The sequence below is a fragment of the Natrix helvetica genome (assembly GCF_964273705.1).
Source record: "Natrix helvetica genome assembly, chromosome: W".
Lineage (NCBI taxonomy): Eukaryota > Metazoa > Chordata > Lepidosauria > Squamata > Natricidae > Natrix > Natrix helvetica.
The window spans coordinates 4,460,193-4,478,517 of record NC_138555.1 but is presented as its reverse complement, the minus strand read 5'-3'; the positions used below and the strand labels follow the sequence as shown (position 1 = coordinate 4,478,517).

At 51.7% G+C, this 18,325-nt stretch overlaps 1 protein-coding gene across 2 annotated transcripts in view; it reads left to right on the top strand.

Moving 5' to 3' along the window:
* Positions 1-4,259: 4,259 nt before the first annotated feature.
* LOC309400506 (uncharacterized protein) overlaps positions 4,260-18,325 on the top strand; it is a 128,583-nt gene continuing 114,517 nt past the window's right edge. Inside the window, exons 1-5 of one of the 2 annotated variants that reach the window (XM_081969040.1) lie at positions 4,260-4,737; positions 5,527-5,612; positions 9,196-9,593; positions 10,243-10,369; positions 10,474-10,590. In XM_081969040.1, the coding sequence (XP_081825166.1) occupies positions 9,273-9,593; positions 10,243-10,369; positions 10,474-10,590 (565 nt within the window). In that variant the 5' untranslated portion in view covers positions 4,260-4,737; positions 5,527-5,612; positions 9,196-9,272. Of the gene's footprint in view, positions 4,738-5,526; positions 5,613-9,195; positions 9,594-10,242; positions 10,370-10,473; positions 10,591-10,656; positions 13,217-14,206; positions 14,916-15,955; positions 16,371-18,325 lie in introns of those variants that run through there. The other variant, XM_081969039.1, reaches the window with a different exon arrangement.

Here is an 18,325-nt window from a genome sequence, read left to right as displayed (position 1 = left end):
AGTCGGAGGCCTCGCGCATGGAGACTTGAGAAAGAATCAGCATTTATTTTGATCAAAGCAAAAGGCTGGGTAGACCATTCCATGAACATACAGACAAGGTGCATGTAAGGAATAGCCACACCTTAGAGAAGGTGTGGTGTCCTTTTATACCTTCAGATATATCAGCTTAGTACCCAATTCTGGCCCCCTGGCCCATGCCTTCCTTGTAGCCCTGCATTGGCTGTGCAGCAAGGAACAGGGGGGGCTGAGTGCTTAGCAACACAGGTATTTTGCCTGATGTAACCCTGGCAAGCTATGACATACCCCGCTTCTTGTTTGAGATATGTACCAGGCTCCAAGTTATACGAAAAAACAAGATAGCAGGAGTTACAAAGACAGCAAATAGCGCTAGAATGTAGCAAAAGAGCAAACATGGTAGCTGTTGTTTGTTAAACCAATTACCAGAACAAATAGGCACAGGAACTAGCCAGATTTCTGAACCCTGCTTCTTTTCAGGAACAGAGATTAACCTTTTTCCTTCCAAACAAAGCTGAATAAGGAAAATTATTCCATCAATAAACACAGGCTTAAACTTCACCAAAAACCAATTTTAGACCAAAACTCAGGGTATGTAAACTCATGTTTGAATGTCAATCTTTCTAGCTAGTCAAGAAGCCTTGCTGAATGCCACTCATCTTGGTTCCTTGTCATTAAAAGCTTCTTTTCAACAGTTCTGCTTCATTATTCAATTATTTCTTCAAAGTGCTGATCCTTGCATCCTTGCTGGAAGAACCCCAACAGGGGAGTATTTCCTCCCAACAGCAGTGTAAAAAGCTGAAAACAACCTTTCCCCTTTAAGAAAGTCAAGCCCCAGCAAAGTACCAGCAAAGAAAAAGAAAAACCTCTGGAGAAGCTCAGGCAACGGTAAGTCTAGGCGTACTGCCAAGAATGTAATAAGGGTTAGGAGAGGCAGTTTCTGTAAGCAGGGCAATAAAGATTAGACTAGAAACAACATCAGAATGTTTCCTTCCTGCCTTCCTTACAGGATTAGCCCTGCAAAGTGGAAAAAAACCCAAAATATTTCTTCCAACAACAGGTTCTCCGAACTGTTTAGAAAGTTAACAACCGGTTCTAGCGAATAGGTGAGAACCGGTTGAATCCCACCAATGGGCTCAACTCCCCTAATGGCCTTGCTTAGTGACAGAAACTAGGCTCGGTTGTGGTCATAAGTCAAAGACTGCTTATGGTTTGCCCACAGACCCCAAATCCCTTCAATATTAAAGGAAATTTATTGAAGAGAAAGAAACTCTGAGCTTGAGAAGGAGAAAGCCAAAACAGGTTAAATGTTTTGGCTTGAGGGTAGGAAAGGAAAGAATTGACCCTCCAAACAGTGCTAGGCTGCACTTGGTTGGGGACAATGGGTACCGACAGCTTTGGGGTACTACAAAGCATCAATGGCAGAAGAGGCAAAAATTCCTGGCTGGCTGGCCATTTTGTTACCTTGCTGGAGGATCAAGGTAGTATACTCCATACAGCAAGTCTTCGCCTTATGACCACACTTGAGTCCAGACTTTATGTTGCTAAGTGAAGAATGTGTTGAAGACGCAGTTGTTAAGTGAATCGCTGCAGGTGTTAAATTTAGTCATGTGAATCCGGCTTCCCCGTTGACTTCGCTTGTCTCCTGACCCCAGGACACCGCAACCGTCATAAATACAAGTCAGTTTGAATTTTGATTCAACATGACTGCGGGGATGCTGCAATGGACACCCATGTGGAAAACAATCCTGTATTCGGCCCCATTGTAACTTTGAACGGTCACTAAGTGAACCATTGTAAGTCGAAGACTACCTGGACAGAGCAGAAATAATATAATGCACTCCATTTTTCAGGATATGGATAAACTGGATTGGATGTCCGGTGGCTGAAAGGGAGTCAGGATTTTTATCCTTGGAGGGGGAGGAAAGAGAGAAGGTGGGGGGAATTTGCTTCTTTGTGGGGCCACCCGTCTTAAAGGGGAGGAGCTTCCGGTTTGAGTACCTAAGGGACCCAGAAGGGTCTTATCCTGGCGGTAGGGCACACCATCCTGGACCCAAAAGAAGAATATTGCGAACCCTGAGAGTATTCTGACTCAGCTCCCCAAACACGACAAACGCTCTGAAGTTAATTCAAAGATTCCTTTATTAAAAGTGCCAGCAGCCCCAGCAAAAAGTTTCTCTTTCACCACAGGCTAACAAGCGGGGTGAAATGCTACCTGTTCAGGAAGGCTCGCCCGAACTGGTAGTAAAAAAATGCTTTTAAAAAGTAAAAAAAAGGTTTTGATGATCGCACGACACAGCTGATTGTCACAACTGATCATGTGTGAGGTAGCTTTGTGTAGCTTTTGTGTTATTTTTGTGTAAAGTGTGATAGTTTGTTTTTTTGCTCTCTGTGACTGAGGTTCCTGCTTGTTGCACTAAACCACGCCTGCCCGGTCACATGACCACCAAGCCATGCCCACCCAGTCACATGACTACCAAGGCATGCCCACCAAGCTACACCCACAGAACTGGTAGGGAAAATTTTTGAATTTTACCACTGCTAACAAGTCTGTCCGGCAGGGAGATGAATAGTTGCCTGCCACACCTATTCATCTCTGCCCCCTGCCTTTTATCCCCAGAGCTAGGGTGGGGCTTTGCTAGCTGCGGTGACTCTTCGTCCCAAGGATCGGCCCATAGATTTCCACAGCTCTCCTCTCCTCTGCCTATTGCGCATCCGCACATCAGGCACTGGACCCAGCTGTTCCTCCTCTTCCTCATCAGTCACCTCCAGACCTGGGGGCTGTTGACTCTCCGAGGGCTGATGGATGGCCCAGGCTCCGCCTCTGTCTCTCTCTCTCTGCCAGCTCCATTCCCTCTTCCCCCTCGGAGCTCTCAGTTTGCCTTGATGCTGACCCTGACTCCCATGCTGCCTCCTCTGATTCGGTTGCTGGAGCGGCCGGCGGCCAACAGGCCACAACAGAGAGCCTTCGTGGTTTGCACAAACCATGTTGGCTTGGATTGGGAGCAAGTCAGGCGACCAACGAATTTCAGACTTTCCTTAATGGCACATTCTCGCCTTCCTGTTGGATGGCGCAATTGCCCTTTGAAGGCGTCTCCCGCTACGATCAGGTTGGCTGCAGGGATGCAATGGGACCGGCCCTTGGAGACTGTTCATCTGGAACCCATTCTCCCAACCCCGAAAAGCCCCCACCCCCCACCTCTAGATGCCTCCTGGGAAGACAAGACTCATCCCTGTCTAAATCCTATTAGTGGGAGCCTCTTGGCCTTGACACGCGTGCAATTTTGCATGTAAGACACCATGATGCGTGTACAGGTAGTTCTTGACTTACAACGGTTCATTTAGTGACTGTTCAAAGTCACAATGGCACCAAAAACAAAGTGACATAGGACCATTGTAGGAAGTTAGCAACCCCACTCTCCTAGAAAAATGAAATATCCTAGGAAATATTGAAAAGGCAGAATATTATATTTCCCTGGATGTGAACAGGGAGAAACATGTTTTTAAAGACAGAGTAGCTCCCTGCAGCTTCCTGCCCCCCACCCCCTTTTTGTCAATGAGCCATTAAAGCCTGAGCTAGTCTACTTTACATAGTAAAGGAAGGATTAGCCTTCCACAGAAACTCACCACATGGCATCTGGGAACTCAAACTTGGACTCAAAACACAGCTTAAAGAGTTGCCCCTGCATGGCCCCATGGGAATCTGATAACCAGTCAGAATACATTTTCTTACACAGGAACAGGAAACAGAGATGTGGGGCCGAACAGAGAGTATAAAGCCAGGAAGTTTCAGCCCTTCTTTCTCTTCTCTTCTCTTCTTCACCCAACATCTGGAAGCATGTGACACAACCTCCCCCTTTACTGTTCAGGAGCTCAAGCCATGTGATCCTGTCCACCATTAAACCATCTTTCCAAGCAGCCTCCATGTCTCTAGGGTCCACCCACCCGCCCATGCTCCTTACCTGTCTTTAAACTCTTCAGCGCTTTCCCATACACGTAAAGCGCGTACAACGCCTATGTGACACTCCGCCGAGCAGCTGGAGCGTTGCGGAGGCTCATGGAGGCGTCGCTGGATGGTAAGCCGTGCACGTTCAGGTGGATGACACCGGGCCCTGTTGCAACCGTACTGGTTGCAACGGGATCCGGAACCCACCATTGAGCTGAACCCAGAAGGACATTTCTTCCAACACCATGATTCACACTTATGACCTTTGTAAGCAGCATCTTGGTCACGGGATCGAAATTCAAGACACTTGGCCACTGGTTCATACTTATGACGGTCACTGTGTCCCCGAGTTCCCCTTTTGATCCTCTTTGGCGACCAAAGTCAATGGGAAAGGTAGACTCACTTAATGACTGTTGTTCCTGAGTTTTATCAACCATGGCGATTTGCTGAACAATGGCGGCAAGGAAGGTTGTAAAACAGGACAAAACTCACGGAATGAAGGTCTGTCTTGCTTAACAACACACATTTTCGGTTGTATGTCAAGGACTATCTGGTATAAGCGCTTTAGGTCCCAGGCGATCTTCTTCCGACCGTTAGGGCGGCGCTAGTCCGAGTTCTCAAGAAGAGAAGCTCTTTCGCCGCCTCGACTCTCTGGACGGGCCCGCCGCATGCGCGCGTCGCGGCCAGCCTTCCGAGTGCACGGCGTTGCGGCAGTCGAGACAAAGGCGGCCCCGCAGGAACGTCCGAGCGGGGGAGGGGCGGGCGGGCGCGGCCAGGTAGCGCAACACGGGGCGCGGGTGGAGAGGGGGGGGGGGAACCGGGGGTCGCCAGACCCGAGGGAGGGAGGGAGGGGGGGGTCTACGGCTCGGGAGCCAGCCGCTCGTCGGCAACGGGCGCCCTCCGGATGCCTTCCCAGAATCCTCCGCGGCGGGCAGGGTGGGGTCTTCTGGGATCGCCGTTCGGTAATGAGGTTTACCCCGTCTAGAAGAATTGGGGTGGTGGCGTTTCCCCTGCAAGGCCCCCGCCCCCCAAAGTGCGGGAAGGGGGCGCTTCTAGAAGACCTCGAGGGGTCCCGGGTGCCTTTTGCGCGGAATCCATCTGGTGCGTCTTGCCCGATTGATCCTGGCGGCGTGACCTTTCCCGGAAATCCCTTTTTGGCTGGGGATTTTTGTTTCGCCTGGCTTTGCAGGTCCTCGCCTTTACGTCCGAATCTAGACTCTCCCCCCCCCCTTCCGGGAGTCCTGCGCTCCTCTGTCCCCCTTCCCCCTTTTTGTGGGCAGGGTTTCAAGCTTTTGAAGGAAGGGGTTTGTCCTAGCGTTTCTTCCAAGGGTGGGGCTGGACTAGAAGACCTCCAAAGTCTCTTCCTGGCTTGGCCTTCTGTAAATGATCTGCCCTGGGAATGGTGTTTTTTTTTCCATTGAGAAAAGGTAGGGGTTGGTCGTTCAGCGAGGCATCAGTTGCAATGATAGATCCAGCCGAGTAAAGGAGGGTTATATGTAGGGTTCTGGAAAAATGCAGATTTTTTTTTCAGCCTGCCTTTTTTTCTTGTTTCCATTTACAAACAGCTCATAGGTCTAAGTCTTGTCCGATGGGCTTTCCCCCCCCCCCGCAATCCTTTCTGTTGGTTGGTTATTCTGCCATAGGAAGAGAGGTAGGTGCCCTTCGTCCGCATTTATATCCCATGTGATTCCAGTTTTTCCCTACGACAACCCTATAATGTAGGCTAGATGAGTGAGTGAAGTTGAACCCGGATCTCCCAGGGCCTTTTCCATCAACTTAAGTTGCACTGGAGACAAATTCCTTGTGTATCTTAGTCACACTTGGCCAAATAAAGTATTGCCAGGGGTGTCAAACTGGCGGCCCGGAGGCCAGATGCGTCATGCTCAGGTCACGTCCACCCCAGCTCCGTGAAGGGAAAAAAGTTGTGAAATGCATTTGACATCCATGAAGTATTCTGTTCTAATATATTAAGCAGAGCATTCTCAACTGTTCTTGGTCCTTTGTCATTGGCTGTAATGGAGTTGTAGTCACCCAGTCTTTGGGAGCACGTCAGTGGCGGTGGGGTCAGTTGATTAGACTGTATTTTCTGAGTGAAGAGGGTTAGAAACTTGAGTTGTGGTTTATGTGGCCATGCTGGTAGCAGGCCTTTCCTAATGTTTCCTGAATGTTAACGAGCAAATGTCCAGCCATGAGGACTAGAAACTTTAAACCAGGGGTGTCAAATATGCGGGCCAGATGTATCACACGCTGGCCGTGGCCACCCCCGGTTTAGTGAACACACACACACACACGCCCTCTCTTCTTCCCCTTACTTCTCTCTTCCACACTCTTCACCTCATTTACATGGTGTATTTCAGCCTCTGAGCGGGCTTCATTTTATGTTGATGATATTTATAATTTCATTTCAATAAGCATCTTTAATTTTAACATATATCCTTTTTTTTAAAAGAAAAAAAAAGTATACATATATACCAATTATATTTTTAACACCCCACCCCCCAACTTATTTTTGGCCGAAATGTGGACCTCGTTACAATTTCCAGCTCTTCTCATCATAATATTGTATATACATCATTACACCGCCCAAATTTTTAGTTCCGCCTTTATAATCTCAATAATTTTCCATTATAAGTATATTTCAAGTTCCCCCTCCATTTTTCCATATCTTTACTTAGCTTACATTTAATTGTCTTTAAATTACAATCCTTGCTATTTAATGCTTATTACAATTCCGTTGATCTACTATATAAAATAACAAGCAATATGCACCTCACTTTTGTTCATCTTTTTAGAAGTTCTATATATTTCCATATTTTATATATTTTAACCTATATTTAATTATCTTTCCATTATCATGTTCAACCAATTAGCAACTGTTTAATTATCATGTAAAAGAGTAAATCACATACCTCTACTTTATATTCTCCACATAACAGTTTCTAAATATCTGATTTCTTCGTAGTGAGCCTTTTATCCCAAACTCTAAACTGCTTTTTTTTTCCTACTGGGTATATCTTCTTCCTTCTCCACCCACTGCTGCTTCTCTTTTGACATATCCTCTGTCTCCCTGTCTTCTCTTCCTCTTTTTTCTTATCGCTCCTTTTTTTCTTGTTTCTTCTCTATTCCTGTCCCTTCCCTTTTCTTTGTTGAGACATATCCTCCCTTTTCAATTTTCCCTGTGCCACTGTCAAACCCAGTGAAATCTTTAGTCTGCTTTTTATTTTCCATTGTTTCTACCATTTTATTACCCTCCCCCTCTTCTTCCCTCATTTCCTGCCTCTCCTCAATTTCTAACTTCAAAATTCTATTTAAGCTTAATTTTAATGATTTATGCATATTTTTTATAATTTCACATATTTCTTCAAATTCCCACCTTTCCATAATGTCCAGTTCAAAAATTACAGTTAGTTATACAGTTAATTATAATTTAAGTTCCATGGTTTCTCCTTATTTCTCAATTCTGATCCGACTTATATTCCAATTCAGTTAAAATGGAGTGGAAGAGAAGGGGGAGACATCTTAATCACTTCACTTTCTTTATTCTTCCCTCCGGCAAATGGCTCCATATTCTTTCAACTTGATGATTTCCAGCAATACAGCTTGATATTTTTAAATCCAGTTTTAAATCCAGGCAAAATAGAATCATGAACGGAGAAAATAGTGCTTTTCCTTGATTTTTTTTTCTTGTTACTTTCCACCTCTCATTGATTAGAGTTGCTGAAGATATGTAAATTAGAACAAACTCGAACAAAGCAAGTCTCCTTGGTGTATTTTTAGCTCCCCTCCTTCTTCTTTCCCTCTGTGAAGCTCTGTGAAGTTCCCAATTGTCAATTAATCTCTTTTAAAGACACAATCTTTTCAAATTCAAAGTTTGTATTTCAATGGGTTAGTCCAGTGATGGTGAACCTATGGCACGCGTGCCACAAGTGGCACGCGGAGCCATTTGTCAGGGCACGCAAGGCGCTGCCCTGTCAGCTGGCCAGCGCGCATGCGTGCGCTGGCCAGCTGTGTTCACCTTTTTAAAAGCTATTTTTCGCCTTCCCCAGGCTCCAGAGGCTTTATAGGAGCCTGGGGAGGGCAAAAAGAGCCTCCCCCCCCCCGGAGGCTTCAGGGACCGTCCGAGGCTTCCCTGAAGCCTTCGGAACGCTTAAAACGACCCTCCGAGCAAACCGGAAGTGACTTCCGGGTTGCTTGGAGGGTGGTTTTAAGCGTTCCGAAGGCTTCAGGGAAGCCTCTGGACGGTCCCTAAAGCCTCCAGAGGGCCTCCGGAGGGCCTCTGGGGGGGCGGGGGAGGCTCTTTTCGCCCTCCCCAGGCTCCTATAAAGCCTCTGGAGCCTGGGCAGGGCATAAAAAGCATGTAAAAATGGGGGGGTCACACGTTGTGCGTGCATGCGCACTGGAGGGTCGCGCGTTGCATTATGGGTGCAGCACGCCCGCACACGACCCCCCTGCGCTCCCCCCACTTGTGGCACGCGAGCCAAAAAAGGTTCGCCATCGCTGGGTTAGTCCATTCTCTGTTTTCTCATTTCTGTCTCCAAGTTGTTTAAAACAAGCAGTTCTCTTTGGGCTTAATGATTTAAACCACAGGTTTTTTTCCTTCTTTCTTTTCTTTCCATCAAAATCCCAATCTATCCGTCAATATTATTTCTACTCACAAGATTCTTTGCCTTTTCCAAATTCTGATTTGTGGCAGTTGGTTATTTAAATCTTAGCAGATTTCCACATGCCTTTCATACACCGCTCCTGCTCATATGCTTAGTCCAGAAGCTTCAGCTTGATAGCAGCCATGCTGCCTCCCCCAACGCTGATTCAGAGAGCTAATCTCTGACCTACGACGAACCTGTTGCATACCTTTGAGTCTAATGAGACACAGTTCCTTCTACACTTTTCCTCCAGAAACGTTCTGATCCAAAAGGATCCCCGGCATCGGTTTGTCAGACATAAATTTTGTGAGGATCTTCAGAGCTCACGTTTTTCTGTCTGTCTCACTGAGGTACTTCCGGTCTCTGCCATGATGCCGCGAGTTTGACACCCCTGATCTAAACAATGGGAACTGGAAAACTTAGGGACCGGGGTTGGATGACTTAAATTTCTCAAGCAGAATGCAAATGGTTAAATCTTAGCAGCAGGTGACAAGTAGCCCAGTTGAACTTTGCAATTCTTGAAATGATACATGTCTGAATTTGGTGGAGAAGAGTTCTGTGCGAATTCCTCTTTCCCTCTACCCCAAAAAGCGAGCTGCGGGGTACAAGGCATCCGGGTTGGCCTCCCTTCTGCCTTGAGAGACTTCAAACCGGCGTGGGATGGGGCAATGAAGGTCAAGAACTCGGAAACATCTGCTGGGTCTGCCATGTCTGCCGGAGAAGCCAAGGAGGCTGCGATGGATCCCCCCAATGCCCAGTTGCTCCATCTGGAGCAGAGAATGGTGGCGGCTGAGCAGAAGTGGATGGGCTGCGAGAAAGCCGTAATGGAAATGGGGAGCCAGCTGGAGAGCAAACTGGCCATGTTGGGGACCATCTTGGAGGAGAACAGCCTGTTGCAGCGGAGGTTGGAGAACCTTGAGAGTCTGTTGAAGAATCCGAACTTCTGGATCTTGCGATTTCCTCCAGGATTTAAAGGAGAAGTCCCTAAGGTAACCTCTGTCCCACTGGAGTGGCCTGATTCAGAGAAGAGTCGGGACTCAGCAGAAATGGTTTGGGAGGAGGCTACAAAGCCTGACTGGACTTGTAGATGAACCATCATCCGTAAAGTTCAGTTCTGCCTTACAGCTCAGCCTGTGAAAGAAATTCTGTGGAATTCAGTTAGCATTATGGTTTATCTCGCCCAAATTACAATGAGAAGCCAGGGTATCTTTGCAGTGAATCACAGTTTGCTCTGATTTTGGACAAGACAGATTAGCTAGTTGAAAACAGGAAGATCATCCACTCTCCAGTTTATGACTGGAAGGAAAAAATGACGACAGATGGAGTTATTTGGATTTTAGGCATCTTCAGATTCTGGAGCTGTAAACTGTAGTCTGTCAAAGAACATACTGCTTGCTTAAAAGCTGGTCATTTTAATTGTTTGTAAGCTGCCTAGAGTCCATAAGAGTGAGTGGATGGCCATACAAATTCTCTACATAGATCAATAAATATGTTGCCAGCTAGAGGTTTGCGAGTTTTTAGAACCGAAGAGAAGATTAGGATTTCGCTCAGGATCTAGTATGAAAATGCAGAAGGGAAATGGGGTTGACTTGATGGAAAATGCAGAGTGATTTTTTTTAGCCATCTTGCTTTTTCTAGGTGCCCTTGAACTTCAGTGATGCTTCGGTCCATTTCAATGAGCAGGAATGGAGGAACCTAGAAGAATGGCAGAGAGAGCTTTATAGAACTGTCATGAGGAGCAACTATGACATGCTGGTCTCGCTGGGTGAGGACTTTGATCTCTTGTCTATATGTTGACTGAGTTATCCTCTGTGCAGTTGCTCAAATGGCCTGGTTTCCTAACAAACTGTCTCCTTTCCTATGGTATAGATCATGCTATTTCCAAGCCTGATATCCTATCCCAGATGGACCAAGGGGAAGAAGTCCACATGGAGGAGTCAGAAGTCTTGGAGTATAGGGAGATACCTAAAGATCCCAACTGCAGAAGTATGTTAATGGCACTGACAGATGAAGCTTTCTCATTTTTCCTGTGTGTGATATGGGAGGGGCTACGTGTGGGTATCAATACAGCCTGATTGGTCCAGAGACTGAAGGAATTTCTTAGCCACACCTCCTCCTTCCTTCTGGCTCCCAGTTTTCCTTCAGTCTTTGGTCCAGCAGGCTGTGTTTTTTTGGCTCTTGCTTGGGAAAACTAAGACTAACCTTGTTTGGATTTGGCTTAATTGGATATTTTAAAGTCTCTGAAGTGAGGCGTGGGAGGAGTCACACATGGGTATTAACACAGCCCTTTTGCCCTGGAGGCTGAGGTAAATCTTGAGGCCACACCTCCGTACCTCCTCTGACCTCCCAGATTAACCTCAGCCTTCGGCCCAGAAGGAGTGTTTTTTCCTGACTCTCCCTCACTTCGAAGACTTCAGGGTTTTTGTTCACAGAGCTTCAATTTCTCTTCATCGGATTGCTTCTTCACCCCTCCTCATCCGTGCTCATCGCAGCTAGCTCCAAAGCATCTCCGCTTGCTAGCGCGAGCCCCCAGGCGGCCGGACGGCTGCGTAAGAGGGGGAGAAGCCCCACGCCGCAAGGACCACTGAGGCGGCGGCGCGCCTCACAGGAGAGCTTCGCGGGACGCTGTTTGAGCCAGGAACCGAAGGATCGGCTCCCAACGCACCCGAGCAGCAGAGAACCGGGCCGCAGATCGGCGGCCGCCATCTTAGCACCTCCGCCATTTTGAAAGAGCACGTGGGAGAGCGCGTGACCGGCGATCCTACTACGGACGCCGAGAGTGCTCAGAAGACTCCACCGAAGCCGGAAGAGGCTTCTAGAGGCCTGAACTCCGTCGGTGATCCGGGGAGGGCCGAAACGCTGTGGAGAGCCGGCGCTCGGGCCGCAGATCGGCGGCAGGAACTGCGAGGAAGAGCGCGGAGCTGGGAAGAAGCACGCGCACAGCAGCAAGGAGGCCGGCAGGAGGAGGAGGTGGTGATCAACGAACTTGTGAGTACATGGCAGAGACGAGGAGCAGGGGGACCAGGCCTAGATCCCCAGGGGACTCGGACCCGGGAGAGGGGACTTCCAAGGGGCCCCCAGTCACCAGAGGAAGGTCCTCCGCTAGGCAAGGCCACTCCAGAGCCGCCAGGAAGGAGACCTCCTCTAAGGAAATGAGGGCCACCAGGGCTTCTAGGAGAAATTTCAGGGCCACCATCAGCCCTTCTCCTTCCAGATCCCGCTCCCCTCGCAGACTCCCTGCCCTGGAAGAGGCCAGGGCTGGATCCCCAGGCTCACCTAGGGGCTCAGGCAGAGGGCCTAGCTCTCTATCACCCCCCCCCCTCTCACCTGCCCAACCGTCGGAGACACGGGGAGACCCCTTTGGGCGCAGGGCACCCAGCCCTACTAGGAACCGACTGCCCCCCCCCCCCCAGTCTCCTGCTCCAGGGGAAGGGCTACAACCCCCAGATCTCCACCATGTTCTCCCAGAGCTCCCTGCAAGCTTTCAGGAGGTCTTAGCCAGGGCTATAGTCCAGGGGATAACCTCTGGGATGCAACTCCAGTCCCAGAGTTCCAGAAAATGGTCTTCCCGACATCCCACCAGAGGCCACCAGGATAACCCCAGGTTTTCTGATCCCAGGGAATCCAGGTCTCCCTCCCCCTCCACCGCCAGCGAGACCTCGGAACTGGAGGAGGGAGAGTTGAAGGAGGTGGGATTTTCGGAGGATGAGGATGCCCAGAACCCGGAGGCTCCCAATATTACCGGGCTGTTCCCTCCCTCCCTATTTAGTTCCTTACTGCGTAAGGCCAGAGCCACTGCGGACCTGGACTCTCCTACAGAGCCCGCTCCAGCGACTTCCACCCCCAGCACTGGTGGGGGGAGAAAAAAGGGTCCTTTCCACAGGCCCCCGGCAGAGAAGGAGGAGATCCCTACTCCTGAAATGTTTTTAGAGGTGCTTAAATCCCAGTGGGTTAAGCCAGGATCCTTCCCTACACCAGGGGGCAATGAACGCAAATTTTATAACCTTAACGCTACCTTCGCCCAAGCTCTGCAGGTACCACCAGTGGACACCCCGGTTGCCGGTTTGGCTTCGTCCTCCGCAGTAGTGACTGGAGACATTGCTAACTGTCTCAAAGCAGAGGACAAGAAAGCAGAGATGGTGTTGCGTAAGTCATTTCAGGCGATAACCTGGGCTATTAGGGCGGCTGCGTCCGCTTCTTTCTTTAACAGGTCCACAGTCCTATGGTTGGAGCAACTAAGAGACAGGACCCCGGCCTCAGAAGTGCGCCTGTTGCAGGACATCTCAAAGGTGTTGGCAGCCACCCAGTTTTCAGCTGACGCCACCTTGGATGTGGTTAAGTATGCCTCTAGAGCTTTATCGTCCTCTGTAGCATCCCGGCGCCTGCTGTGGCTGTGCCACTGGCAGGCAGAATCTCGCGCAAAGTGGCACCTGGCAGGAGCTGACTACACCAGGGACAAGCTGTTCGGTTCTTCGCTGGATCCCATTCTTGTGGAGGACAAGAATAAGCGTAAGGTCTTCCCCACCACGACCAGGCGTTCAGAGCACCGACAGGCTCCCTATTCTAGGAGAGCGACGTATCGCCCACCAGATTCGGACTTCCAGAATCAGAGGTACACGGCGTCCAGGTTTCCCAGGCAGGAGGATAGGCAGTTCCCCAGAGACAGATTCAGGGGCCAACAGCAGGGCAAGCAGCCCTTTCGAGGGGTGGGTGGCCGTCCTTTCCGCAGGTTCAAATGATCCGTCCCGGGATCATCCCATCGGTGGTCGCCTCTCCCTATTTGCGGATGCCTGGGATCGTGTCACCTCGGATGAGTGGGTCCGCCAAACCGTTAGGCTTGGGCTCCACCTGGAGTTCCGCGCGCAGCCCCCGAATAGATTCCGAACCTTTGCCTCCTCTTCAGATCCGGCCAAACGGGCCCTACTGGGCAAGGCCATCCAGCATCTACTGGACATCAGGGCAGTAGAGAGGGTCCCGGAGGGGGAGAAGGGTTCAGGTTTTTATTCTAACCTGTTCCTGGTCCCCAAGAGTTCAGGGGGGTGGAGAGCCATCTTGGACCTCAAGCTGCTCAACTCCAGGGTAGTCTACCGTAGGTTTAAGATGGCCTCTCTTAAATCCATCCTAGAGAGTATCCGGCAAGGGGACTTCCTGGCTTCCATCGACCTCACTGAGGCCTACCTTCACATTAGGATCGCCCCCGAGCATCGTAGGTTCCTGAGGTTTTCCCATGAGGGCAACCATTTCCAGTACAGGGCCCTCCACTTTGGGCTGGCCTCAGCCCCCAGAACCTTTACCAAGGTTCTGGCTGCGGGCCACCTTCGTTCCCTCCCGGTTCGGCTCCATTGCTACCTGGACGATATCCTAATCCTAGCCAGGTCCCCAGCCAGAGCTGAGAAGGACCTAGGTCTCACCATCGATACCCTAAAGTCCCTGGGGTTCTCGATCAATATCGAGAAGAGCCAACTAGCTCCTGCTACCAGGCTCCAACACCTAGGGGCCATCATAGATTTGGTGTCGGGAGAGGTCTCCCTCTCTCAGGAGTGTAGGGACAGCATTGTTCGGCTGGTGCAGGTGATCCGCAAATCATGTTCTGTCCCTGTAGTTCTTCTTTCCAGGCTTCTCGGGAAATTCGTCTCCTGCATAGAGATCGTGCCCTGGGCTCGCCTCCACGCCAGAGAGCTCCAGTGGTTCCTGCTCCCACACCAGAGAGCCGGGACGAGCGACGCCACCTTCAAGGTACTCGTGACTCCCCAGGTGCGCCTCTCTCTCCGTTGGTGGACGACTCCAGCTCTGGACAGGGGGTCCCTATTCAGGGAGCCATCGAGGATGGTCCTCACGACAGACGCAAGCCTGTTTGGCTGGGGAGCGCACCTGGAATCTCGGATAGCCCAGGGCCGCTGGACGACATCAGATCTACGCAACAACATCAACTGGCTGGAACTCAGAGCCATTCACCTGGCGCTACGCCACTTCAAGACCGCAGTGACCGACCACCACATCCTGATCCTGACCGACAACGTGGCAGCCAAGGCCCACGTGAACAAACAGGGAGGTACCCACTCCAAGGCCCTACGCAACGAGGCCCTCCGGCTGGGGAACTGGGCAGAAAGGAACGTCCGATCGATCAGAGCCGAGCACATCTCCGGGATAGAGAACCAGCAGGCAGACTGGCTCAGCAGGGAGACAGTCGACAACGGAGAGTGGCAACTCCATCCCGCCGTCTTCCAACAGATCTGCAGGAGGTTCGGCCGTCCAACAGTGGACCTCTTCGCAACCCCAGCGAACACCCAGCTGCCAGTCTTCATATCGAGGTTCCCAGCCAGAGGCGCCATGGACACGGACGCGATGCGCTGCCCTTGGCCGCCCGGCCTCCTCTACGCTTTCCCCCCCTTCCCCTCATTCCCGGGGTCCTGAGGAAGTTAGTGGCAGAGAGAGCAGAGATGGTCCTAGTAGCCCCCTTCTGGCCACGCCGCTCCTGGTTAGCAGACCTGGTGGATCTGTCCTCAGCCCCCCGTTGGAGGATCCCGCAGGGGGAGGTAACCCTGCTCCAGGGGTCCCTGGAGCATCCGGACCCGGAGTGGCTCCATCTGACCGTCTGGCGATTGAGCGGGAACAATTAAGAGAGGCCCAATATTCCGCGCAGGTCATTAGGACCATCGAGGCGTCCAGGAGGCAGTCCACAACTCGCATCTACAATGCTTCCTGGCTCGCCTTCGCGGACTGGTGCCGAGCGAGGGACATTGTCCCAGCTGCGGCTTCCGTGCCCCAGGTGCTGGATTTTTTGCAGGAAGGTCTGGAGAAGGGTCTGGCCCCTAGCACTCTGAGGAGGCAGGTCTCGGCCCTTTCCACTGTCCTGGGGGGTGTGGACGCCCCGCCTTTATCCCAGCACCCTGTCCTAAAGCGCTTTCTCAAGGGGGCGACGAATCTGAAGCCCCCTGTGGTCCATCGTTTCCCTACCTGGGACTTTCCCACGGTCCTCCAGGCTCTGACCGAGGCTCCCTTCGAGCCCCTGAGAGAGGTCTCCCTCCAATTCCTGACCCTCAAGGTAGTCTTCCTGGTTGCCATCACGTCGGCCAGGAGGGTATCAGAGCTTAACGCCCTCTCCAGCAGAAGGGACCTCTGCTCATTCCTAGACAACCGGGTCGTCCTCAGACTGGACCCCGCTTTCATGCCCAAGGTCAACTCTCCCTTTCACAGAGGCTTAGAAATAGTTCTGCCGGACTTCTGTCCGCAGCCGACCAGGGATAGAGAGAAATCTTGGCATCGCTTGGATGTCAGAAGAGCCTTGCGCATCTACCTGAAGCGCACGGCCCCCTTCAGACGCTCTGAGGCGCTCTTTGTCTCCTTCCAGACGTCCACCCGGGGAGCCAAGGTTTCCCCAGCCTCCATCAGCAGGTGGATCAGATCGGCCATCTCCAAAGCCTACGAGGCACGAGGCCTCCAGGTTCCTGAGGGCATCACCGCGCACTCTACCAAAAGTGCTGCCACCTCAGCGGGCGAGGAGGCAACCGGCGATCGCGCAGAGAGGAGGCGTGCAGCAATTGCGCAACAGAGCTCTGGGTGGCGGTGGCCATCTTGGGTGGCCACGAGGCCTGACACGAGGCGGCGGTCATCTTTGGTGTGGCGCAGATTGCCAGAACAGCTCCCCAGCATCGCAGCCACCGATCAAGGCCGGGGGAAGCCTTTTGGAGCCGGAAGCAGCCTAGGACCTCCCACAGCCGCAGTGCCTGAGGGCCTTTACTGGCTTTACCGCTTGACACCTGACTGTGAGTACGATGGCGGCCGCCAGGGCTGCAGCTGGGCCCAATTCACCAGGGGAGCTTCAGGACATGGGGGCGGAGGAGAGTGACCCCAAGCCCAGCACCAGAGCGTCTACTTCTAAGCTCCTGGCCTCCCAGTGCCCTTCCAGGGCTACAGTCCGGCAATCCACAGGCAGGCAACAGGAGGCTTGAGCCAGCAGGCCTAGTCCATTACACAGATCCAGATCGCCTGCCAGGGGCTTTAGCCCTTCCATTTCATCTCCAGGGTCCCCTGCCAGGCCTTTCATACACAACAGGCAGGAAGGTTCTCCATCCCCTCCTCCCTCTCCTGAGTCAGTCAGGGATGTTTGGGGGGATCCCTTGGAGGGCACTTCTAGAGATTACCTCCCCCCCCCCCGTTTTGGCCCCCCATGGGGTTGAACCACAGAGGCCCACTGTTGAGGACCTGGAGGATCTGGATCTTCTCCCTGAGAGTATCAGGAGGCTTATTGCTTCTGTCATCTCTCGGGGCATTGCCATAGGCATGAGCCAACAGGAGGCCCGTTCTCAGGGCCACAGGGTGTCTCATGAGAGGTCTCAGGTCAAGCGATCTAGTGATAGGGGCTTCTTCCCAGGAGGTTTCCAGGCCACGTTCCCCTTCTGTGGTCAGTGAAGGGTCGGTCATGGGGGAGGAGACCCAGCGTGAGGCAGAATTTTCTGAGGATGAGGAGGCTCTTCCTCCTGATCCCCTGGCCTTCCCGGGTTTGTTTGTTCCTTTGCATTTCAAGACGCTGCTGCATAAGGCTAGGGCTACCACTAAATTGAGAGGGGGGCACCCCTGGGGCTCCTAAGCCACGGGACCCAGGTCAGACCATGTTTGCTGCTATGTCTTCCGATAAGGAAGAGGTCCTGGCGCCCCCTCTTTCTGGAGGTTGTGAAGAAGCAGTGGGCACGGCCTTTGGTGTTGCCCAATCCAGGGAGTAACGACCGTCGTTTCTATAATATAGATCAGGCCTTTGCACAGGCTCTTCAGGTCCCCACTGTGGATGCGCCTGTGGCGGCATTGGCAACCTCCTCGACCATAGTGTCGGGTGATGCTGCTGATAAGCTTAAGCCTGAGGATAGGCGGGCAGAGCTTACCTTACGTAAGAATTTCCAAGCCTCTGCGTGGGCCATTAAACCGGCGGCAGCAGCTTCCTATTTCAATCGTGCCACGGTCCTATGGTTGCGCCAGTTACGGGACCGTATCCTGGCGTCTGATGAACGCCTTCTGCAGGATATTACTAAGATCATGTCCGCGACCCATTCTCTGCTGATGCTACGTTTGACTCTGTCAAGTATGCATCTCGGGCCCTGTCCACATCTGTGACGGCCAGCCGCCTCCTCTGGCTGCACAATTGGCAGGTGGACAACAGGAACAAATGGAATCTGGTGGCAACACCTTACTCGGGCTCCTCCTTGTTCGGGGAGGCTCTGGACCCTATCCTGATAGAGAATAAGGATAAGAAAAAAGTGTTGCCTTCCAACGCCAAATGGGCAGAGACCTGTCCGGCCCTGTATTATTGCAGGCCCTCTTATAGAGCGCCCGAGCCAGACTATCAGAGCCAGAGGTACTTCTCCCCCAGATCGGATAGGCAGACTACTCGCCCATATTACCAGGACAGGAACTGTCTTCAGAGCCAGTCCAAACGGCCCTTTCGCCGGGGGGGGGGGGGACGGCTGTCCCTTCCACAAGGGGAAATGACTCAAACCCGAGTCTTCCCATAGGTGGCCGTCTGGGTCTCTTTGCGGATCATTGGGTGGAGATCACCTCGGATGCGTGGGTTCTGTCCACAGTGAGGGACGGTCTGAGGCTGGAGTTTCTCTCCTCTCCCCCGAACTTCTTCAGGACTTTTCCCCCATCGAGGGACCCGGAGCGGCATCGCCTAATGGATCTCGCCATCCAACACCTCTTGGAGATCCAGGCGATAGAGCCAGTTTTG